Source organism: Octodon degus, unplaced genomic scaffold (genome assembly GCF_000260255.1).
Source record: "Octodon degus isolate 3935 unplaced genomic scaffold, OctDeg1.0 scaffold00084, whole genome shotgun sequence".
NCBI classification, from domain to species: Eukaryota; Metazoa; Chordata; class Mammalia; order Rodentia; family Octodontidae; genus Octodon; species Octodon degus.
In genome coordinates this window covers 16,227-41,259 of record NW_004524660.1, presented here as the reverse complement: position 1 = coordinate 41,259, position 25,033 = coordinate 16,227, and the positions used below count along the sequence as shown (strand labels likewise).

Sequence of the window (25,033 nt, the reverse complement as noted above, 5' to 3'; positions counted from 1 at the left end):
AAAAAAAAAAAAAAAACAACCAAACTGTCCTTTCTGTTTTAATTGTCTTGGCATTTGTTTTGAAAGTCAGATAACTGTGACTGCAGTGGAATACCCAGTTCTGTTCATTTGTTACAAATTTCTTTATTATGCCAATATAACTTATCTTGATTATATCTTTATATAGTAGGTTTGAAATTGGAAAACAGAAGTTTTTCAAAATCATTTTGACTACTGTAGGTCCTTTGCATATCCATTTTTAGGATCCATTTTGAATTTCTACAACAAAATCCTGCTTCCATTTTGCTAAGAACTGCACTGAATGGAATAGATCTATTTAAAATAAATTAATGTGGGAAAATCACCACTTTGGTGATAAGAAAGCCTTCCAGTCCATGGACAAAGATTATTTCTTGGGGCCAGGGAGATGGCTCAGTGGAATAAGCGCTTCCCTGGCAAGCACAAGGGCCTGAGTTAAATCCCTGGTTCCGCCACAAAGATTATTTCTTCACATAGTTCTCAGAAGCATTGTATAGTTTTCAGTATAAAAGGCTTATGTTTGTTTTATTAATTTTATTCTTATGCTGTTGTGAATGCAGCTTCTATTAATTTTGTTTTGTATTTTCTGTTGTCAATGTAGAACTCAGTTGATTTTTGCATGTTATCATATAACATAAAATACAGCTGTGCTCCATTAGTTCTATGAGTGCATACGGGGTTGGTGTTTTCATTAGGCTTTCCTGTGTGCAGGATCATGACATCTGTGCGCAGTTTTTACTTCTTTTCTTTTCAAACTGGGTGTCTTTAATTATTTTGTGCCTGATTTCAGTGGCTCTAGACTTTAGTGCAGTATTTTTTTAAAGAGAATACAGAATAATAATTTAAAAAATTAGAAATAATACAGAATTTCACTAAATAAAGTAATAGAAATTTGACATTATTTGTTATATTGCAATGTTGTCTTCAACTTAGTTGTTCAGATTACCAAGATATATTCATGCAGAATTGGAAAAAAGAAGAAAAAAATATATGAGAAATTAAGAGAGAAAGATTAAAAACAAAGACAAAAAAGCAAAGCATTAGCTGCTCCTTTCCATACATTTAGTACAGTATTGTGTAGAAGTGATGAAAGCAGACATTCTTGCCTTGTTATTCTTCGAAGGAAAGTGTCAAGCCTGGTGTTAGCTGCAGGCTTTCCGAAGATGTTTCTCATCAGTTGAGAATATGTCCTCCACCCCTAGTTTTTGGGAAGTTATGTGTTCGTTTTAATAATGAGCAAGTGGTAGATTTTGTCATTTGCTTTTTCTGCCTGTTAAGATGAGTATGTGGTTTTCATCCTTTGTATTATTAATTTGTTATGTAACATGAATTTATTTTCTGATTTTAAACCTCCTTAGTATTCCTGTGATTAATACCACTTCATTATGATGTATAATTCTTTTTATACATTACAGGAGTAAGTTTGCTGATATTTTATTAGATGCTTGTGTATACATTAAAAGTAACAGTGTTCTATGGCTGTCTTGTGAACTTTTGTCAGACTGACATCAATGAATTGACTGTGTTTCCTCCTCGCTTTTCCTGAGTTTGTGAAAGCTGACTATTCATTTAAATATTTATAGTATTAAATGATGAAGCTATTCTGTATCTGTGCTTTTCTTTGAGGAATGATTTTAAATAATTAAGTAGAAGTTATTTAGGCTATTTCTTCTTAAATCTGTTTTAGTACTTTGATACTCCTACAGATTTACTTTATCTAAGTTAGCTAATTTGTTGGCATATAGTTATTTGGTCATATTTTCTTACAGTCTTTTTGCTTTCTTTATGATCAGTAGTGATGACTCTTCTTTATGCCCTGAGTTAGATAATTTCTGTCCTTTCTCATGCCCAGTCTCAATCGCCGTCTCAGTGCTCCCTAGGAGCGGGGCTGGCAGGGCACACCAGGGAGCAAACCCTGGCCGCTGTGCTCTGCCTAAGTAGGCGCTTTAGTCTGCTGAGCTATCTGGCCAGCCCCTGTATAACCATTCTTGATTTCTTATATTCAATGTCTGTATGGCATATCTTTCTCCATCTTTTTACTTTCATCCTACTTATGACTTTGAATCTCAAGTGTAAATAAATCGTATAGACAGTTCGATCTTTTGCTTGCTCTTAATTAATTACCTGACAAACTCTGTCCTTTGGTTGCATGTTTAAAACATTATAATTATGGTTTTATTGGACTTATGCTTCCATTTTGCTGTTTATTCTCTATAAATCTTGTTTTTGTTGTTGTTTCTCTCTTCTTTGATTGCTTTCTTTTATATTAGCTAGATATTTTTAACGTATCACCTTATCAGTGTTTAACTTTTCCTTTTAGGTGTTGCTATACAGATTTTAATTAATTAATTAATTTGATTATTTTTGATACCAGAAATCTAACTCAGGACTTGCACTTGCCAGGCAGACACTGTGGCACTGAGCTATGTATATCCCCAACCCCATGCTATAGGGACTTTATTTTGCCAGTTTATTTCATATTTATACTAACTTAATCCCATTAAAATATTGAACCTTTGTTCCAGTTTGGTTCCATTTTCTTCTTCCTTCTGTTTGCTGTTATTGTCATGTATTGTTGTATAATGTTTTGAATCTACTAATAGTGTTATAATTATTGAATATTTTCTGAAGTGTAAGTATTTAAAATAAGAAAGAATGAGGAAAAAAGTATTTCTAGAATCTTTATCAACTCACAAATATATATAATTTCTGGTGCTCTGATTATTTATGCCACTGAAGTCAAATCTTTCAGTCTAAAATGCTATTTTATGTGAAGTATTTTATGTAAAGCAAATCTCTAAATAGCAAATTTTCACTCTTTGTTTATCTGGGGACGTATTTGTTCGTGTTCATTTTGGAGGACAGTTTTGCCAAAATGTGGAATTCTTGTCTCACAAGGCCAGTTGGTGCCTGCTTTAATCTCATCAACTCTGAAGACTGAGATAGGAGGCTTGCTAATGGAATCCCAGTCTGAGCACTGTACTCAGACCCTACCCACACCAGAAAAGAAGACAGACAGACAAGACAGACCTAGAGACCTATCTCACCTGGAATGCTGGCTTAGCAAGAGCAAGGCTCAATTCCAGTGCTGAGGAAACAAAAGCTTTTTATTTCAGCATTTGGAATATGGGATTTTACTTTTAATCTTCCATTATTTCAGTAATGAAATAATGTGACTTCAGTGTGAAGTCAGTCATTGATTATAGTGATTTTCTACTATACAGTGTGATGTGTTGTTTTATCTTGCTGCTGGCCAGATTTTTATTCCTATTCACCATTTTGACTATGGCATATTTATGTGTGGTTCACACTTGAAAATTGTTGCCTCTTCAGTATATAGATTAATGGTCTTTATCAAGTTTGGGAGGTCTTCAGCCAGAGTTTTGCCAATTATTCCTTTTGCCCTTTGTCTCCATCCTTTCCTTCTAGGATTCCTATTATACACAGTTGGTATCTTTTTCTTTTTTTTTTTTTTTTCTTTTTTTCATGCTGCACAGTCTTCAATTCTCTGTTTGCTTTCTTCCCTTTTTTAATTTTCTATGGCTGGTTTATCAGTTAACCTCTCTCCCAGTTTAATGGTTCTTTCATCTGCTAATGCAAATCTACTATTGAGTCTCCTCCTTGTCATTGTACTTTCCAAATCTGAAATTTTTATTTGGTTTCTTAAAAAAAAAAAAAAAAAAAAAAAAATCATTCAGGGGCTGGAGCAATAGCTTAGTGGCCTAAGCACCTGCCTGGCAAGCACAAGGTCCTGAGTTTGATCCTCAGTACCAACAACAACAACAAAAATCATTCATACCACATTATCAGTAGTCTCTCTTTAGTAAGACATTTTATACTTCTTGTCTCCTCTCTCCCCACCAGTGCTAAGGATTGGATCCAGGGCCTTTACACTGGGATATATCCGCAGCCCTGCCCCCTTTGTTCTTTATATTTTATTTTTTGAGCCAGTGTCTTGCAGAGTTGCTTAGACATGTAGGCCAGACTTGAACTTGTGATCCTTTCCTTTAACTATTTAGACATGATGTGCTTTACTTCTTTGAATATATTTGTATTAGCTGATTTAAAGTTTTTGCCTAGTAAGTACAACATCTGGGCTTTTTCAGGTTTAATTTCTTTTTCTTTTTCTTTTTAAGATAGAAATTCAGTTGATTTTTTTTTCCCATGTATGAGTGATCCTTTATGATAATTTTTTGCCAAAAATATGACTGTCATTTTCATCCTTTGTATTAGCCAGGTGTGTAAATTACCTTTTTTAAAAAATTACCTTTCTGCTATTAAGTCAACATTGCTAGGTGGCTGGCTTTCAGAGCCGCAGTGGTTCTGAGGCTGCTGGCTTTTAAGACTGCAGTGAGACTGGGAAGAAGGGAAAGGAAATCGGAAGTAGGGCAAATTAAACACCCAGAAACTCACTGTTTTTACCAAGAAGTGTTTTTTCATGAATAAATACTTTTAGAATTGTTACAAGTTTTGATTCATTCCTAGAATTGAGAAAAATTTGGTTTTGACAATCTTTTTGTCATTAATTTTAGGGGAAGGGAATTTTTAGTGATCCTTTACCTAGTGTGCCAAAAGTGCATCTTGGTCTATCTGTGCTTTTAACTACTATGCATATTGTCTGTTTGATATCTAAGTAATCACATATGCATGTATTGACAGCCATGAAAGCCCCCTCTTTGATTTCATTGAAAGCTGCTTGCGAAATAAACATGAAATGGTTATTTATGAAGCTGCGTCTGCTATTATCCATCTTCCTAATTGTACTGCGAGAGAGTTGGCCCCTGCAGTCTCAGGTTAGTTGAATATCTGATAACTGGGTTCTGTTTTGGCCTGCAAAACTAAGAATAAATTTTAAAACTTAACTCTTTATACGTAGCCTGTGTGTTCTGATAGCATACATGCAGAAAATTTCAGTTGTTCTTTTTCTTTTGCGAAGTTTCTATTTTCCTGTATAAAACTTTTGAAAGAATTTTACTTAGAAGACAGATAACTTTAATGTCTTTAGTTTTCCTTAATGTTTAGGAAATCCAGTATTATAGCTGTCAATAGTTCTATCATTTATATGCAAATATCAATGAGTATACTAATCCTTAGGAAAAAGAGTAAATTCTATTATTATGCAGTTTTTATAGCTGAACAGAAAGTATGTTCTCTTTTTGCTGACATACTTTTCATGTAAATTTTTGATGCTGTGATCTAATTTCTTTATACATATTTTGAGTATGATTCATTGTGTATTTTATTTTCAGCTGGATGGTGTATGATGATCTATGATTAAAAGAACAATATTTATAGTGGTTTTGTTTTTTTCAGTTCTTCAACTTTTCTGTAGCTCTCCTAAGCCAGCCTTGAGATACGCAGCTGTGCGGACCTTGAACAAGGTAAGCTCTCTTTGCTCACTGTAGATTTTGATGCCAGTTTTTTTTTCCCATAATTTTATTTATAAACAAATAGCAATGAGACAGTTTTGATGCCAGTTTTGATAAAACATTAAATGTGGAGCATTTGGCTTTCTCTTTAAGGTTATTATATGATTTGTCGCTTCACACATGTAACACATTTGTATTTGTGGGCTTGCTTATGGTCATTTTAACTTAATACTTCACAGAAAGTTATAACTTCATTTCCGACTTCTAAGCACTTTATGTTCAAGGGCTGCACTGTTTGATATAGTAGGCATTCATAAGTGGCATTTAATTAAAATTAAGTAAAAAATTTAGTTTCTTAGCCATTCTAATCACATGTCCTGTGCTCATAGCTATATGTAATTAATGAGTATCTTATTAGATAGTGTAGATATCAATCCCTCATCTGTAATATTAGGAAGAGCCAGATGTATCTCAGAATTCAGGTTTTTGTGAATTTTGGAAAGGCAACATGGTGCTTTTTCTTCTGGTACTAATCAGTTCCAGGGGCCTGGAGCAGCACCCCACCACAAAGACATGCTGATATTTCTGCACAAATCCTATGACTATCCTTGCTAAGTAGATAAATGAAGACTGAGTTTTGCATTAGCATGGGCCATGTTTCACAGTGCTTTTCAGGGGTTTGCCATGCTTTCAGGCCATAGGTTAGGAATTCTTTATCAGTGTAAGATGAGGTGAGGCAGGATACCATCAGCACCAATGGGAAAGCTTAAGAATTGCGGTGTTGGGCCAGGGAGATGGCTCAGTGGAATAAGTACTTCCCTGGCAAGCACAGGGCCTGAGTTCAATTCCCGGTTTCATCTTACTAAAGATCAAGCAAAGCATTTGTACAGCAGTTAACCACTAAGAAGAATATATGCAGTGTATTATTTGTTGAAACTGTACTTCCGATTTGATTTGAAACTGTCTCATTGCTATCTGTTTATCAATAAAACTTTGAAAAAAAAAAAAAAAGAATTGCGGTGTTATCTGTGGCCAGGGCCATCCTATTTTGTGTGATTACAGGAGGAGAGCTAGAGCACAGCTTGGAACTGGAGCACTTGCCTAGCCTGCGTGCCTAGCACACATACATACACAGAAAAGCCTATTAACTACAGAAGTATTTTTCTGACTGCTACTGGTAGTGTTCGTTGAACAGTGTTTACCATGGTAGGTCCTGTCTTGAAGATCCTAACATGTGGTAAATGTATTTGTGCTGTAAGAACATCCAGGTATATAATAAAAAACAGACTATGATATTGTTACGAAGGTTACACTATATTGTGGTAATTAATAATTTATGAACTGATATACCTTATTAATTAACAGCTACATTTAACATACCTGTACCCTTTGGATGGCCATGTAGTTAAAATTTAAATTTTGGTCTTCAACAGTAAAGCTTTTTTGTTTTCTTGCCCTTCCACAAGGTGGCAATGAAGCACCCTTCTGCTGTTACTGCCTGCAATCTGGACTTAGAAAACTTAATCACAGACTCAAACAGAAGTATTGCTACCCTAGCCATTACTACACTGCTCAAAACAGGAAGTGAGAGCAGTGTAGACAGACTTATGAAGCAGATCGCTTCTTTTGTGTCTGAAATTTCAGATGAGTTCAAGGTAAGACCTTTTTTTTTCCATTTATGTATTTGATACAGGGTATCACTACGCAGCTTGGACTCATAGTGATCCTCCTCTTTTCAGCCTCCCCAGTGCTGGGATTACAGGTGTGTGCCACCATGCTGGGTCTCGGTGCCTGGTCCAGTGTGCCTGGGGATGGCTGGCACAGCATGTGGTACCAGGGTTCAAACCCTGGTCCCTGTGCTTGCCTAAGTAGGCACTTAGTCTACTGAGCTGTCTTGCTGGTCCCAAGGTTAAGACTTTAAACTTGATCATGTTTTCTTCCTAAGGCTTGCCTATTTCTTATTTTAATGGTATCTTTTGAGGAGAAAAAAATTTAATTTTTAGAAAGCCTTAATTTATCCTTTTTTTTTCTTTTATAGTTAGTGCTATGTTCTATCTAAATCATTTTTATCCACATCCAAGTCATAAAGATCTTCTCTCATGTTTTATTCTAAATGCTTTGTGGGTTTAGCTTTTACATTTTGGTCTATGATGCATCTTGAATTAATGTTTGTGTGATAAGTTTAGTGTTTTTCTATGTTGATAACTAGTTTTTCCAATAAAATTTGTTGAAAAGGTTTCCTTTCTCCTTCAGAGTGTTTTCGCATCTTTGTCTGGAAAGTGCACAACTAAGTACTTGTTTGTTCATCATGTATACAAATCTGTTTTTAAGCTTTTCTACTAACATGAGATCCTGTTACCTTGCTGAATTGTCTTACTGGTTCTAATTATTGTTACATACTTTTCTTGATATTATCTATATAAAAAATTGTTTCTTCTGCCACTAGACAGCTTTGCTGCTTTGTTTCCAATCCAAATGCCTTTCTTTTTCTCTTTTCTTGCCTTATTAAATTAGCTAGTACTTCTATGGCAGTATTGAATAGGAGTAGCATGTGTGTTAGAAATAATCAAAAAATAATACTTTTAGTTCAAAAATGAAAATAGGTTTTTATTGTTGTATTCTCCTTTGCCATCTGGTATAATTGGCCTTATTACTCTGTACTTAGTTCATTTTTTGAAAGTTGCCTTGCAGCTGTTCATAAAATAAACTGGGATTATGGGAAATGTAGGCTTGGCAAGGATAATGTTTTAAAATAGGAATTGGCAAACTTTAAAAGACACTAAATTTTTTTTTTAGGCTTTCTGGGCCCCTCCATTTTCTCGTGGGTGCTTCTTTTTTTTCTTTATAACGTTTTTTAAAATTTCAAAAACATCTTAGCACTCAAAAGTGGAATGCATGCAAGTTTGGACTGTAGTTTACTGGCTTTAATTTTAGAAATTTAAAATGTGTATATACCAAAGTATTGTTAATGAGGATGTGGAGTAATCCATCAGTATTTAGTAGAACTGGAGATCGATCTGAGACTACATGGAGGGTCAAGAAACAAGAGGAAGAGCAGGTGAAACAGGAAAAGAAAAGAAACCTATAGTTCTGTTTATGGAACCATAAGATGATTTCAGTGATGTAAGTTCAGTTTTATAAACATCATGTTAACCAAAGTGCAGATTTTGTACAACATTCATATGAGTACTGAAAAACATAGTAAAGATATTCGGGAGAGTAATCAGTCATCTGAGAAGAAAGCATGAGATGACCAAGATGAGGGAGTGACAGAGATTTCAAATATTGAGGACCCTCTTTTTAAAAGCTGTATGTCGAGTGTAGAGACGTTTCTTTTTATAATGGTTAAATGTATATTTGTAAGTAATATAAAAAATTCATAAGAATTTTTAAAAACCATTTCAAAAACGTTTTCCCTGGGCCGGCGAAATAGCTCAGCAGATTAAAGCACCTGCAAGCAGGCACAGGGGCCAGGGGTTCAATCTCTGGGCCTGCTGTGTCAGCCCCACCCCCTGGGGCACACTGAGATGTCAGTTGAGACTGGGCGTGTAGGCATGTGCCTGCAATCCCAGCTCTTGGGAGGCTGTAAACAGGTGGATCACTACAAGACTGATAGTGGTGAGACCATGAACACCCCATAGACTCTTCCTTAAAATACAAAACAAAACAACAACAAGACAAAGATGTTCTCCCAATTTTTAGTCCCTTCTAAAAAGAAATAAGGTAAAGTAGATACTGTTGGGATGCAAGCTTGCGGAGTCAGGAATACATCCTAAAGTTTGAGTTATATCAAACATTGTATTGTTCAAAACTTACCAATGTAAATAAAAAATAGAATTAAACTGTACCAATGTAAATCTTCATATTCATAGGTAATACTGTTATTCATATTACTATTTTGTCAATGATGGAAAATACAGCATTGAAAGGTGACTGGCTGGCTTACCTATTAAAGTCACATAGTCACATAGTAAGTTAATGAGTTTTAAATGCATCAATTCTATTTCTGTATCTGCTACCTGACACTTTGATGTTTGTATCCTTTCTTATAAGGTCTACTTAAGACTTTGGGCTCTTGTTTCACATCTTTACATTCAGATAGTTATTGTGTTGGTTAAGATAAAAATGTTATTAAAATATTATGAAAGCTCCTTAGTTGGAAAAAAGCAAATCCTAAACTCTGTATTGAAGTCAATTCCAAGTTTGTCTTAAACATACAAAGCAAAACAATAAACATTTTGGAAGAAAACTTAGAACATTTTCATGGCCCTGGTCTAACACAAATAGTTTTAAAATGTGATACAGGGGCCAGGGAGATGGCTCAGTGGAATAAGCGCTTCCCTGGCAAGCGCAAGGGCCTGAGTTCAATCCCCAGTTCCGTAAAAAATAAATAAAATAAAATGTGATACAAAGGAAATTTTGATAAATTAGATATGATTAAAGAATTTCGAGGAAAGGAAGTGAGCAGCCGCTCTGGCTGATGGTAACCGGACTCCGCGGCCATTCACACAGTGGACTGAAGATGAATGCCACAGGACTTGGATCTCAGATAAAGGACAATATTCCAGTTACTGAACTTTCAGCGAGTGGGCCCCCCCCTTTTTTTTCCATAATTTTATTGAGAAACAAATAGCAATGAAACAGTTTCAAATCAAATTGATACGACAGTTTCAATTCACACATTGCGTACTCTCTTCCTAGTGGTTAGAACAAATCCCTCTATTCATTGAATTTTTTTTTTATTCATTGAATTAAGAGAATGTAGCTATATATCTATCCTAACCATTTTGAATACACAGATACAAAATGGTCATTCATCTGTATCCCTTTTTTCTTTAGTTCCATCATTTAAATATTGTAGGTGTGTTAACTCAGCAAAATATTCCATTATACTCCAGTAGTCCACAATAGTATTCGGTCTTCTGCTTGACTGGCAATGTCAGAAGTTGTTGGACTGAATCCTCTACAGCTCAACATAACAACATGGCTTTACTTCTTCTCCTTCATTTTTATACTTTTCTACTGGATGGTTAAGACCAAGATAAAGCAAGACCTGTGTAACAAGAGTTGTACCTTTTGGATCAGATAAGGTCAGTCAGATCCCCTTAGGATTTATCCTGAGACCCTGTACCTCAGTTTGTAGATCCTTTGTCAGTGTCAGCCATGTGGATGAGTCACGGCCATTGCTTGGCCAGTTTTCTCTCTGTGAAAGTCTGAGAGAATGTTTTCTCTCCAGGTGACTCTCCTTAAGCACACTCTGCATCATCAATCACTTTCCTCTGTGGCCCCATAATCTCCTTGATCAGAAAATTTGGAACACAACTGAGTTACATGATATTACAGTACAGGTTCTCATATGTTCTGAGACTTAATTGACCTTGGAAGTCTAGGGCCAAAAAGTTGGCTTTCCGTGTAGCCCTCCTTTTTCTCTAATTTTTATCTGCAAACTTACATTGTTGACCTTCCAGAAGAGAAGCTTATTGTTATTACTGTACAACCTAGGCTGTTGAGCTTAACCTCACTATCTGTCTGAATATCAAACATCTTAGGCATAACATGGAACAGGTATTTTTCATCAGGTATTGATGTGTTAAATTTTAAATGTTAAAATATATTTAAAAAATAGAAATAAAGAATTATATATGTTTACACATAAGTCCAGATTCTACCATATACAGCATGTAGCAGGACAGTCCCACAGCACTCCTTTTCCTGTCTCCTACCTGCATTCACCACCGCCTTTTTAAACAGTCATCTGCCCGACAGACAGCATGGCAGCACCTGGCATGTCATGACAAGCAGCACGTATTCAGAAGACCAGAATGACAGGAATTCTAAGCATGAACCGACTATTACAAATTGCCATCTTAGGTGCAGTTGCTTAGTTCACAGGTGTCAGTATATATACTTACTCAGGGTGAGAATCCCACCAATTAACTGCTAGATTTGAAAATCTTCTGAAGATTCTCAAGATCATTACCTTACCCATCTTGTACATTTAACTGTGTAGCTTGCCTCTGTCATGTTTCCTAGCTCTTCTTCTTGCTCTCTCTTCATTGTCTACTCCTCAAGTTCTTGCTTTCCTTTTAGTTGTGTTATACCTTTCTATTTCTATTTCTTTATTTGAGTTCTTATACTAGGGAAACTATACAATATTTACACATGTGTGTCTGGTTTATTTCATTTATGGGTGTATCTTAAAGTGGCATCCACTTCAATATAAAAGCTTTGAGTTTATCATTCTTTATAGCTGAGTAATACTCCATGGTATAAAAATGCCACATCTTTTTCATCCATTCCTCGGGTGATGGGCATCTTAGTTGTTTCCAAGATTTGGCTGTCACAAATTGTGCTGCTATAAACATAGGCACACATATATCTCTATGATATGATGTTTTCAGATCCTCTAGGAAAATTCCCAGTAGGGGAATAGCTGATTTTTTTTTTTTTTAATTTTATTTATGTGTGTGTGTGTGGCCAGCTCAGCCCACCAGGGGGCGGGGCTGGCTGGCATGTGGTGCTGGGGATTGAACCGCGGTCCCTGTGCTTTGCTAAGCTTGTTCCAAGTAGGTGCTTTAGACCACTGAGCCATCTCACCAGCTCCCGGGAATAGCTGATTTAAATGGAATTTCCAGTCCAAGTTTTCTAAGGAGTCTCCACACTGATTTCCATAACGGTTGCACCAGTCTACATTCCCACCAGCAGTGGGGAAGCGTTCCTTTTCCCTATAGCCTCTCCAACATTTGTTGTTTGTTGATTTCTTTATGATAGACATTCTTTATGGGGTAAGATGGTTTCTCAGTTGTTTTAATTTGCATTTCACGGATGGCTAGTGATCTGGAATATTTTTTCATATATCTATTTGCTTCTTTAATTTCTTCCTCTGAGAAGTGTGTATTCATCTCAGATGCCCATTTCCGGACTGGGTCTTTAAATTTTGGCCCCTAGTGTTTTTTAGTTCTTTATAAATTCTAGAGAGCAGACCTTTGTCTGAGTACTTATTTGTCAAAATTTTTTCCAAATTTGTGGGTTATCTTTTCACTTTGTTGGTAATTTCTTTTGACGTGAAAAAACTTCTCAATAAGAGGAGGTCTCAGTTGTTAATTCTTTCAAGTGTTTCCCATACGATTTGATTTTTGCTCATGAACTCTTTGCCTACCCCTATATCTTCGAGAGTTCCTCCTACTTTCTCTTCTGGAAGATTTAATGTTTCTGTTTTAATGTTTATATCTTTAATCCATTTTGACTTTAGTTTAGTGCATGTTGATAGACCTGGGTCAAGTTTTAGTTTTTGGCATGTAGAGAGCCAGTTTTTCCGGCACCATTTGTTAAAGAGGCTGTCTTTTTTTCCAGCAAGTATGTTTGGCCCCTTTGTCAAAGAAAAGGTGGGTGAGTGTGTTCATAGAGGTTTCAGCGTCTTCTAATCTATTCCACTGATCCTCAGATCTATTTCATTGCCAGTACCATGCTGATTTTATCACAATAGCCTTGTAGTATAATTTCAGGTCAGGAATTGTAATGCCTCCTTCCTTGTCTATGTTGGCCAGGATTGCCTTTGCTACTGTAGGTCTTTTCTGGTTCCAAATAAATTTTAGGAACAATTTTTCTAGGTCTGTAATGTATGTTGGTGGTACTTTGTTAGGGATTGTATTAAATCTGTACAACAATTTCAGGAGTATGGCCATCTTCACAATGTTAGTTCTTCCTATACAGGAGCAGGGAATATCTCTCCCTTTTCTGAAATCCTCTACGATCTCTTTTTTTCAGAGTACTATAATTTTCCTTGTAAAGATCTTTAACTTCTTTAGTTAGATGAATTCCAAGGTATTTCATTTTCCTTGGTGCTATTGTAAAAGGTATTGTTTCTCCAATTTCCCTCTCAGTGTGTTTGTTGTCTGTGTAGAGAAATGCCATTGACTTTTGGGTATTGACTTTGTATCCTGCTATGCTACTGAATTTGTGTATTAATTCTAGTAGCTTCTTGGTGGAGTATTTTGGGTCTGCCAAGTAAAGTATCATGTCATCTGCAAATAATGATAATTTAACTTCTTCTTTACCTCTTCTTACTCCTTTAATTTTTCCTCTTGTCTAATGGGTCTAGCTAATTATTCCAGAACTATATTGAATAGGAGTGGTGATAGAGGACATCCTTGTCTTGTACCACATCTAAGAGTAAGGATTTCAGTTTTTCAGCATTTAGAATTATGTTAGCCGTTGGGTTTTCATAAATGGCTTTTATCAGATTGAAATAGAGGCCATCTATTCCAATTTTCTGTAGGACTTTGAACATGAATGAGTGTTGGCCTTCATCAAAAGCCTTTTCTGCATCAACGGAGATGATCATGTGGTTTTTAGTTTTCGCTCTATTGATATAGTGTATTACATTTATAGATTTTTCGAATATTGAACCAACCTTGCATCCCTGGGATGAATCCAGCCTGGTCGTGGTATATGATCTTCATGATGATTTGCTGTATTCTATTTGCTAGGATTCTCTTGAGGATTTTTGCATCTATGTTCATATGGAAGATTGACCTGTAGTTCTCTTTCTTAGTTGCGTCTTCCCTGATTTTGTTATTAGTATAATACTTGCATCCAGGAATGATTTTGGGAGGATTGCTTCCTTTTCAATTTCATTAAAGAGTTTGAGGAGTATAGGGACTGTATCTTTTGTAAATTACTTGTAACATTCAGCTGTGAATCCATCCGGACCTGGACTTTTCTTTGTCAGTAGGTTTTTTATTACTTCCCGTATTTCATTGGCTGTTATTGGGCTATTGAAAGTGGTTGTATCTTGTTGATTCAGTTTTGGTAATTTGTAGTTTTCTAGGAATCTGTGCATTTTGTCTGTGACTTCTATTCTGTGAGAGTAAAGATTCTCAAAGTAGCTGTTGATAATCTTCTGAATCTCCACAGGGTCTGTGGTGATTACACTGTTTTCATTCCTTCTTGCTTATATTTGAATTTTTTCTTTCCTCTTTTGATGAGGTTAGCTATCGATTTGGGCTTATCGATTTTATTTAATCTTTCAAATAACCCCCTTTTTGATTCGGTAATTCTTTGAATTGTTTTCTTCATCTCAATTGAATTAATATCTGCTCTAATCTTTATGATTTCTTCCCATCTTTGGGCTCTGGGTTTGGTTTGCTCTTCCTTTTCTAGTTGTTGGAATGCAGCATTAGGGTGTTTATTTGTTCCCATTCTGTTTTCTTAATGTGGGGGTTCATAGCTATGAATTTCACTCTGAGAACTGCTTTCAGTGTATCCCATAAATTCTGATAAGTTGTGTTTGAATTTTCATTGAATTGTAGATATCATTGAATTTCTTGTTTAATTTCATCTGTGACCCATTGGTCGCTGAGTAGGGTGTTTTTTAATTTTACTTGTATTTAGGGGATTTTTCTGGTTTCTTTTGTCATTTATTTCCAGTTTCATTGCACTGTGGTCAGATAATATACATGGGATGCTTTCTATTTTCTTGCATATACTTAAGCATAACCTATGGACTAGCATTTAGAAAATGACCCATGTGCAACTGAGAAAAATGTGTATTCAGCTATCATTGGGTAGATCATTGTATATGTCCACTAAGCCCATTTGTTTTAAGCTCTGGCTCAGTTCTCTGTTACTTCTTTGCTAATTTTTTGTCTGGTTGACCAATCTTTTTGGGATAAGGGAGTGTTAAGGTCTCCTGTTAAGATTGTGGTATTGGACATTAGATTTTTCATGTCCATTAAGATTTGCTTTATATAGTTTGGGTGCTCCCGTGTTTGGTGCATACATATTTATGAGTGTTACCTCTTCCTCTTGTATTTTTCCCCTAGCCAGTATATAGTGGACTTCTTTATTTCGCTTGATCATTCGTGGTTTGAAGTTGAGACTGTCTGAGATCAGGATTGCTACCTTTTTTCTTAGGTGCTGGGGCGTGTAATATTTTTTGCCATCCTTTGGCTTTCAGCCTATGAATTTCTTTATGAGTTAAATGTGTTTCTTGTATACATCATATGGCTGGATTTTGTTTCCTAATTTGCTGTGCCAGTCTATTTCTCTTAATTGGTGAATTGAGTGCATTTAAGTTGATAGTTATAATTGAGATGTAATTGACTTACGATCGACATGTTATTTACCTGCTGTTTACTCCTTTTTCTCCTGTGTTTGTTTGCCCTATTTAGTTGGTTGTTTCTGTTCTTGTTCGTGAAGTTCTGATCATTTTGTTCCCTCTCTAGAACATCTTTCAGGAGCCTTTGTAGGGTTGGCTTTGTCATCTTTAGTTTTTAAGAAATTCTAAGAAATTTCTTAAGTTTTTCTTTGTCATGAAAGTATTTCACTTCTCCATCAAACTTGAAAGAGGGTTTTGCAGGGTATAGTAGTCTAGGCTGAAATTTGTTTTCATAGAGGACTTGAAGTACTCTGCTCCATGCTCTTCTTGCCTTCATGGTTTGTGAAGAGAAGTCGGCCATAATTCTGATGGGTTTTCCTTTGAATGTAATCTGCTTCTTTTCTCTAGCAACTTTCAGTATATTATTCTTTTGCTGGATTTCAGGGATCTTGACTTATCATATGCATTGGTGTGTTTTTAACTGGGTTTAGGTTACTTGGCTTTCTGTATGCTTCGGTTACCTGAATGTCAGATTGTTTCCTCATATTTGGGAAGTTTTCTGCTATTACTTCTGCCCATATTTTTTTAATGTCATTTGTATTGACTCCTTCTTTCTCATTGATACCTATTAGTCTTACATTGTTCATCTTTGCATCGTCTTGCAAGTGATAAATTATTTTTTCTTGCATCCTAGTTGTTTTTAAGAGATCTTTTCTTACCTTTTCACTAGCTGCACCAGCGTCTTCAAGATCTGAAACTCTTGTCTTCACTTTCACTCAAACAGTTTTGCAAGCTTGTGATTGAGAGTTTAAGTTCCTCTATATGTCTGACTGTTTCATGCGATCTATTTCTTACCTGTATTGCTCATTCGAGGCATCCGTTATTTTTCTAATCTCTATTTTTTTTATTAATGTCTTCTTTGGAAGCATTAATTCTTTTACTGCAGAGTTTTTTTCAGGTTGGGTTTCCTCCATATGTTTCTGTATTTGATTCTTTACTTCAGATGCATAGTTCAGAGATTTCTTTTTTTATTTCAGAAATTAATTCCACTTTGAGTTCCTGTATACCTTTCTGCTGTTGCTTATTTACTTTGGACACTATTAATTCATGTATTTCATCTGAGCTAGTGTCCTCTGCACTTGTTGTGTGTGAGCATTTGGTTTTCTCCATGTGTTTCTGCATTTGATTCTTTACTTCAGATGCTATTAATTCAGAGATTTCTTTTTTATTTCTGATCTGAGTTCCTTTATACCTTTCTGTAGTTGTTTCTTTATATCAGAAGCTGTTGATTCATTGATTTCAGCTGTGTGGTTCCCAATTTGCTCTCTGCTAGTGTCCTCTGCACTTTTTAAGGGTAGGCTTGGGGCCTGAGATTGCATTTTGCTCCTTCTCATTGTCATTTTGTATAGCACTGTCTTCTGACCTTTGTTGTAGAGCTTTGGTGCTGTTATAACCTTAGCACCTACTGAATATCAGGTGCAAATCTACAAAGTTTGGATTTATCCTGCTGTGCCTGGCTTGGGTCTGGCTGCTGTGCTCAGCTCCTTCCTGATGCCGCCCTTGGGAGTGAACCTGTTGTGCCCCTCTGGCAAGATGTTTTGCTCCTGGACTAGCTGGGTGGTTCTGTCCCCTACTTTCTTTGCGGGGACTGCAGCTACAGAGTTTCACCCCAGGCCTGTATGTCAGGCCTGAGCTGAGTCTGAAGGGGACAAGGGGGAGTAGGGGAGAGGGGAAGCTCTCCCACACACTCACCAGGCCTGGGCTAGGGCTGGATTTTGGGGACCCAAGAACACAGCAGAAGTTCTCACTCACTCGGTGGGTGTGGGGGAGAGTTGCAGAGTGGTAAAGGGTGTCCCAAGGGCACAGAAGAGGGTCTCACTCACACTGAGTGCCTGGATTTGGACCAGACAGGTCCTGCAGGCACAGGGTACCCGGAAGTTCTCCCACACACTCACCAGGCGTGGGCTAGGGCTGGATCTCCAAGTGGTCCTTTTGAATGACATGATCTTCTTCGTAAAGGTTTTCCATATGTGAAAAATGAACTGTTACCAAGTCACACTCTTGAATTATCAGAAAAAAATTTCCAGCTCAACTAAGATAAAATGAATTTTTCCACACTGAGAAACATCCAAGGTCTGTTTGCTCCTCTAAAATTACAAATGGAATTCAAAGCGGTACAGCAGGTTCAGCATCTTCCATTTGTTTGTAGCTCCAACCTTTCATTGGATATTTTGAGGGCTAATGATGAGACTATCAGATTTGAAGGTATTCTCAATGATCCATCCTGAAGTGAGCTCATGGGGGAACCACACTTGATGGTGGAATTTAAGCTTGGTTTACTATGATATGTGTGTACTGTTCATGAATACGAGATTGCATCATGTTGTAGTTGTCTTTTTTTTTGTTTGTTTGCGGAACCAGGGATTGAACTCAGGCCCTTGTGCTTGCCAGGCAAGCATTTATTCTACTGAGCTATCTCCCCGACCCCAATAAAGGCAGACCCAAGACGTGAACCTACGACCTTTTGCTGTAGAGCCTAATGCGTAAACCACTACACTATCTCTACAGCTGTAGTTGTCTTGTGTTATAATTTGATGTATACGACATTAAAAGTGATGGCATCTGAGATTTTTTGCCCAAAAAAAAAAAAAGATTTTCCATTTAACAAAACAAAAGCAAACATAAATAGTATGTAAAAACAAAGCACAGAGTAGAAGTGTTTGCAATACATGCACAAGTTAGCTTTAAAAGTCTCAGTTTGAGACTGAAAGAATGAAAGTACTCTTACCAAGTCAAAAAGAAAAAGATGTAAGTTAAAGAAGGTACAAAATATCAGACTGTGTGATAAAAGACATGCAAATAACCATTAACATATGAAAAATCTATAAACATTAAGAAAGCACAATTAGGACTTCCTCTTTTCTGGCTGAAAGCATGGAGGGTATAGAAAAGAAGAAAAAGAAGGTGTCTGCTGTGCCAGAAACCCTTAAGAAAAAGCAAAGACATTTTGCAGAGTTGAAGATAAAGCGCCTAAGAAAGAAGTTTGCCCAGAAGATGGTTCACAAGGTGAGGAGGAAGCTCATCTATTAAAAAGCCAGACAGTATCATAAAGCGTACAGACAGATGTACAGAACTGAGATCCGAATGGCTAGATGGCGAGAAAAGCTGGCAACTTCTTTGTTCCTGCAGAGCCCAAACTGGCGTTTGTCATCCAGATCAGGGATATCAATGGTGTGAGCCCAAAGGTCCACAAGGTGTTGCAGCTTCCTCATCTTTGCCAAATCTTCAATGGTACCTTCATTAAGCTCGACAAGGCCTCAGTTAACATGCTGAGAATTGTGGAGCCATATATTGCATGCGGGCACCCAAACCTGAAGTCAGTGAATGAACTAATATACAAGCGTGGCTATGGCAAAATCAATAAGAAGCAAATTGCCTTGTCAGATAATTCACTGATTGCTCTATATCTCTTGGTGAATATGGCATCATCTGCATGGAGGATCTGATTCATTAGATCTATACTGTTGGAAAATGCTTCAAAGAGGCAAATAACTTCCTGTGGCCATTCAAGTTATCATCTCCATGAGGTGAAATGAAGAAAAAGACCACCCATTTTGTGGAAGGTGGAGAATCTGGAAATAGGGAAGACCAGATCATCTTATTAGAAGGATGAACTAAGGTATCTACCATGGTATTTTTATGATTTGGTCAGTTAATAAAGTGTCTGCTTCAAAAAAGAAAGAAAACACAATTGAAATTATGATTAATGTAGTTACTTTGAAAGGCTGAAATGAAAAAGCCAGGAAATAACAATGATAAAGATAAAAAAACTTTCATACAATGAGTACTTTCATACAGTGAGTATAGACAGTTTGGATAACTGGCATTATTTACTAAGACTGAACAAATGCCATGACCCACCAGGCTCATACCTAAGTATACGACAGAAATGTATACACAGGTTCCACTTTGTTTTTAATTTTTTTACAAGGTCCCTTTTAAATGTCAGGCCAAGGTAGGAGAATAACCTGTAGCATCGAAATTCTTGGGTTTAAGATCCTGATTGTATCACTTACTAAATATGTGACCTCAGGTGAAGCATGTCCACTGTGCTGCCTCAGGTTCCTTCGCTATACTGTGAAGATATTAACAGTAGTTGTCATCGAACTGCTTGAAATGTAAATGAAATAGTAGTCAAGCATAGCATTCCAGGGTCAGTTATTATTGGTGTTTTGGAGAGAGAGAGAATGGAAAGAACTGCTGGCCAAAATTCATTTTTTCAATTTGCACATGTATAATGGTTGACTACTAAGATAGTTGGATTTGTTTTTCTTTTTTTTCCCTCCCAGTGCAGAGATATAAATCTTTTATAATACAGGTAGGCTCATTTCTTTTAGGTTGCTTTAAGTTTTAGAATCTTTCCCTTTCCCATTTTAAGATTAATTTAATTTTTAATGTAGAAAATATTATAGTGCCTTCAAAAGTCACAGCTATACAAAGAAGTACATTAAAAACAAGTCACTTCTTTAACCTCTTTCATAAGGAGACAAGTTTATTACTTACAGGTTTACTTTTTAGTGCACTTTTTATGTAAAGGTAAGAAATGCATACATGTTATTACTTTGTCTTTTATTGTATATTAAAAATAGCGTACTATAGATTTCTTTTATCAATGCTTTCTTTAACCTAAAAATGTATATTGGTAATCATTCTAACTTAGCTGATAGTCCTTATTTTTATTTATAGCTACATGGTGCCCTAGTAGAGAGCTTATTGAACTAATTTCCTGTTTGGAAAACTGCAGTTTTTTACAGTTGTAAACAAAGCTGTGCATGTTTTTTCCCCAGAACACTGGAGATATATCCTCAGAATAAATTCCTTCAAACCCATATGGAGGATAAATAAATACATAGGTTAGACACAATGCTGAATTCTAGTGTGGGTTTTTGTTGTTGTTGTTGTTGTTGTTTTGTTTTTTAACTTGAAGTTTTGCCAACCTTCTGGATGAGAAATGGTATCTCAGTGTAGTTTGAATTTCTGTTACCTGGGAAGTTAAGGTTTTATGTGCTTCTAAAAGTTAGGAGATTTTCTTTTCTTTTTTCTTTTTTTCTTTTTTTTTTTTTTTTGGTCTTCTGATCAAATAATTTGATATTAGCTCTTTATCTGTGAAATGTTATGGATGCATGGATATCTTCTCCATTTGTCATTTGTATTTTGGTTTTTCTTGTCATGTTTTTTCATGTAAAAGTTTATTTTTATGTAGTAAAATTTGTTGGTCTTTTGTGCTTAATTTGTGAGTTGTTACCCTTTCCTTTCAGATTATATAGGAACTTACTCCATTTTTTTTGTAGTACACTTACAGTTTTCATATTTTATGTTTTGTTTTTTATTTTAATAGGAAATTTACAAAGGTTATTATATTGCATATTGTTGTCTTCAGAGTAGTTGCTCAGATTACAAGATATACACATGCAAAACTGCTCAAACAATACAAGCACAAACCATTCCTTTCAATGACTAATAGAAGTTAGTACTATAATTATCTTAGCTGTTTCATGCATATACATTTTTTTCTTTTCCCATCCCAGTGTTTCCTTCACAATATTTATTGTGTACTTTGGATCTCATTTTCTCTTTCAGTTTCTTTTTTTAAATTTATTTTTCATAATTTTATTGAGAAACAAATAGCAGTGAGAGAGTTTCAAATCAAATTGGTAGGACAGTTTCAATAATTAATACATTGCATACATTCTTCCTAGTGGTTAATTGCTGCACAAGATGCGGACATGATATACTATTTACAAACACCATTAGAACAATCATATTTTGTGTTGATATCCCTAATCTATTGGATTTTATTATTGCATATAGTGGAAGAAACAGATATGATCTTATCCTTTACTCATATTGCTTCCCAAATTTTTATTCAAAAGGCTATCTTTGCCCCAGAGATGTAAGATATCTTCTTTATCACATAGTAAAATTTCCGTACGTATGTGCGTCAATGTCGAGGCTTTCTGTTTTGCTGGGTTTTATTCCCATAGCATTGCTGTACACTGTTTTAAATACAGGAGTTTTGTAACTTATATTAGTATCTGTTAGTCCCTCCATTACAACTCTTTATTTTTATTATCTTCATATTAGTGCATATTTATTTTCAGTATGAATTTTAGTATCAGTTTTCTAATTTAATGAAAAATCTCACTGCCATTTTTATTGTGATCACATTAAATGTGTAAGTTAGTGAATAATAGCCATTTTGGTCATGTTGAGATGTCATAACCAAGAACAAGAATGTCTTTTCATCTGTTCAGATCTATTTTTGTGCCTTTCAAATTTTTATGTTTTGCATGTTTTCTAAATGCTTACTCTTAAATATTTTATCTTTTGTTACTCCTATAAATTTTTGTTTAGCATGTATTTATTATACATATTTATAGAATACAGTGTCAAATTGAAACACATGCATACAGTGTGTACCACTCAGTTAGGGTATTTAACCTATCTCCTTAACATTTTTTCATGTTTGCACCTTCATAAAATATGTAATGGGTTATTGTGCACTAGTCACCTACTGTTCTGTAGAACACTAGAATTTCTTTCTGTCTGTCTGTCTGTCTGTCTCTTGAAGAGAGAAAAGAAAAAAGTTTTTTAAAAAACCAAAACACATTAGAAACAATAGTAAGTTTCACTAAACAAAATAATAGAAATTCAACAATGGTCATTATATTACATATTGTTGTTTTCAATTAATTGTTCAGATTGCCAGATACAAGTATGTAGAATTGGTAATAAAAAAATTAAAAAGAAGGAAAAAATTTAAATATTGACTGTTCCTTTTAAAAAGGCCAGTAGAGGGCTGGTGAGATAGCTCAGTGGTCTAACGCGCCTGCTTAGGCAAGCATGCAGGGACTTCGGTTTGAAAGCACCACATGCCATACCAGCCCCGCTCCCAGGGTGGGCTGAGCTGACCATAAGAAAAAAAGAAATAAAGGAAACAAAAAAAAGAAAATGTTATTAAAAAAATAATTAAAAAAATAAAAGGCCAGTAGAAATCAGCAGTACAATTATTCAAGCTATCCTGTTAATATACATATATATTTTTTCCTTTCCTTTCTTTTTTCTGTTCCCTCATCCCAGTTATTCCTTCCTTTTGAACAGTGGGTGGGAGCATAGGCTGGTACAACCACTATGGAAATCAGTGTCAAGATTCCACAAAAAACTAGGATTGGAGGTCCCTTTCAACTCATCTATTTCCCTCCTAGGTATTTTTCCAGAAGAACTGAAGTCATCATACCACAGCAGTATATGTGCATCCATGTTTATAGCAGCACAGTTTGTCATAGCTAAATCTGGGAAATAGCCTAAATGCCCATCAACTGAGAAAGAGATTTTAAAAGATGTAGTACTTTTATATACTGGAGTATTATCCAGCTATAAAAGAGATAAAGTGAAGTTTCTATAGGTAAATGGATGCAACTAGAGGCTATACTCATAAGTGAAATAAATCAGACCTACATGTGTAAACATATTGTCTACCTAGTATAAGAACCTGAAAGACTAAATAAAATCTGAAAAGTACAGCAGATACTGTGAAAGGGAGTTTATTTCTTTCATGTAGCTGTTTTACCTGTTATCCAGCCTCCCTGTATTTCCCTCCCCCTTTTAGGCCTTTATATCTTCTGTGTAGTTATTATTCAAGTATATAAATACTGTTATTTTTGTATGCTAGTTTTATATCTTGCTATCTACTCAGTAAAGTAATTCAGTAAGTTTTATTTTTGATTCTTTAGGGTTTTCAGTTATTTTGTCATGTCATCTTAAAATAGGTTTGTATTTTTCAATTTCTGTTCCTCTAATTGTTCTCTCTTGTTTAATTGCATTGGTTAATGTCTCCAGAATAGTGTTAAATAATAATGGAGGTAATGTAGTGCTTCTGACATCCCTGGAAACACCTATTGGGTTGCCCTATTAATAATACACTAGCACTAGAACTGAGGTTTTATTTACATTATGGAGATATTCATACATTCCCATTTTTGAAGAATTTTTGTTAGGAATGGCTTCAGTTTTATCAAAGGTTTTTTTTTTTTTTTTACTTTTATTTATTTATTTGGGGGGGGCAGCCCAGCCCCGCCCCCTGGTGCTAGGGGATTGAACCGCAGCATGTGGTGCTGGGGGATTGAACCGCAGTCCCTGTGCTTTGCTAAACTTGTTCTAAGTAAGTGCTTTAGACCACTGAGCCATCTCACCAGCCCTTATCAAAGGTTTTTCAACATTTTGGATATAACCATATAATTTTTCTCTTTAATAAGATGATTTATATTAATAAATTTTCTAATAGTAAACCATCCTTGCATTCTTGTTATAAATTCTACTTCATCATGATGTATTGCTTTCTTAATGTAACATTAGAATCTGTTAGCTAATATATTAGAATTTTTACATGTTTATAAATTGTTTCAGTCTATAGTTTTTTCTGTATATACTTACTATCTTTATTAGGTTTAGGTATTGTTGCTTCATTAAAAGATTATGGACATTTTCTTTCATTTTGTGTTCTTTGAAACAGTGTATGATACATCAGTTTGGTGCCTGCTGGTCTCAGTTCCCCTTGGGTCTGTTTGTGTTCTGCACATTTTACTAATTATGCAATAACTGCCTTTTGTTTCCTACTTTCCCCCTTTTGTTCCCTCTGTATAATACAAGCTATCTTCCAGCCTTAAGATAGTAGTGTCTCCTTCTAACATAAAGGGCACACTTCCTTCTAGCTCCCCTAAGAGCAAAAAGCAAGCGTGCTTATTATCTAGCCTACTATTGTTTTCCTTTAGAATCAAGAAAAGTACATGGGCATGGTAGCACATACCTGTAAGGCCAGCCCAGGCCACATAGTGAGTTCAAGGCCAGTCTGAATTATACAGTGATACCCTGTCTCAAAAGACAAAACAACAGCCAGGAAAGGGTGCTTGATGCCATGGTAACATGGTCAAGTTCCATGTCTCATGGTTCTAACTTTGTAATGCAATGCTTTGCTTATCCAGGTATTATTTGGCTGTCTTTGCATTTGGAATAAACCAGCCCCAGAATGCTGATACTCTGAGTGCCATCACTCTTGCTTAATGTGCCATCTTTCTTCTTTGACTTGGGGGCCAGGGATATAGCTGAGCAGCACAGCACCTGCCTGACAAGTGTGAGGTCCTGAGTTCAATTCCTGGTACTAGGAGAAAAAAAAAAGAGCCACTTATCTTTGGCTTAGGAGTCTTGTTTTGCACCAAGAGCCCTTGAAATTGTGACTGGTTAACTTGTCAGCTACAAGTAGAGTAAAGTCTCATACCTTTCTTATTTCTTGACATTGGTCTTTAAAGTTAGGGCAACATTCCCATAGAAATCATCTTGTCAAGTGATCCATGGATAGCTTTCTCTATTTCCTTTATGAGAATCAGTCTGTTCAAACTTTTTTTAATGTTATTTTTTATTTTTATTAGCAAATACATAATCATGCAAAATGCAATCAGCTTTCACCAAAAATCTCTATAATTGAATATTT

The 25,033-nt window shown here is 35.7% G+C and overlaps 1 protein-coding gene and 1 pseudogene across 1 annotated transcript in view; both read left to right on the top strand.

Moving 5' to 3' along the window:
* The window catches only part of LOC101587851 (coatomer subunit gamma-2), a 136,880-nt gene that overhangs the window by 102,851 nt on the left and 8,996 nt on the right, over positions 1-25,033 (top strand). Inside the window, exons 10-12 of the mRNA XM_004636890.2 lie at positions 4,678-4,811; positions 5,332-5,399; positions 6,854-7,042. Coding sequence (XP_004636947.1) covers positions 4,678-4,811; positions 5,332-5,399; positions 6,854-7,042 — 391 coding nt within the window. The remainder of the gene's footprint in view (positions 1-4,677; positions 4,812-5,331; positions 5,400-6,853; positions 7,043-25,033) is intronic.
* Positions 9,910-17,831, top strand: LOC101587460 (annotated as a pseudogene).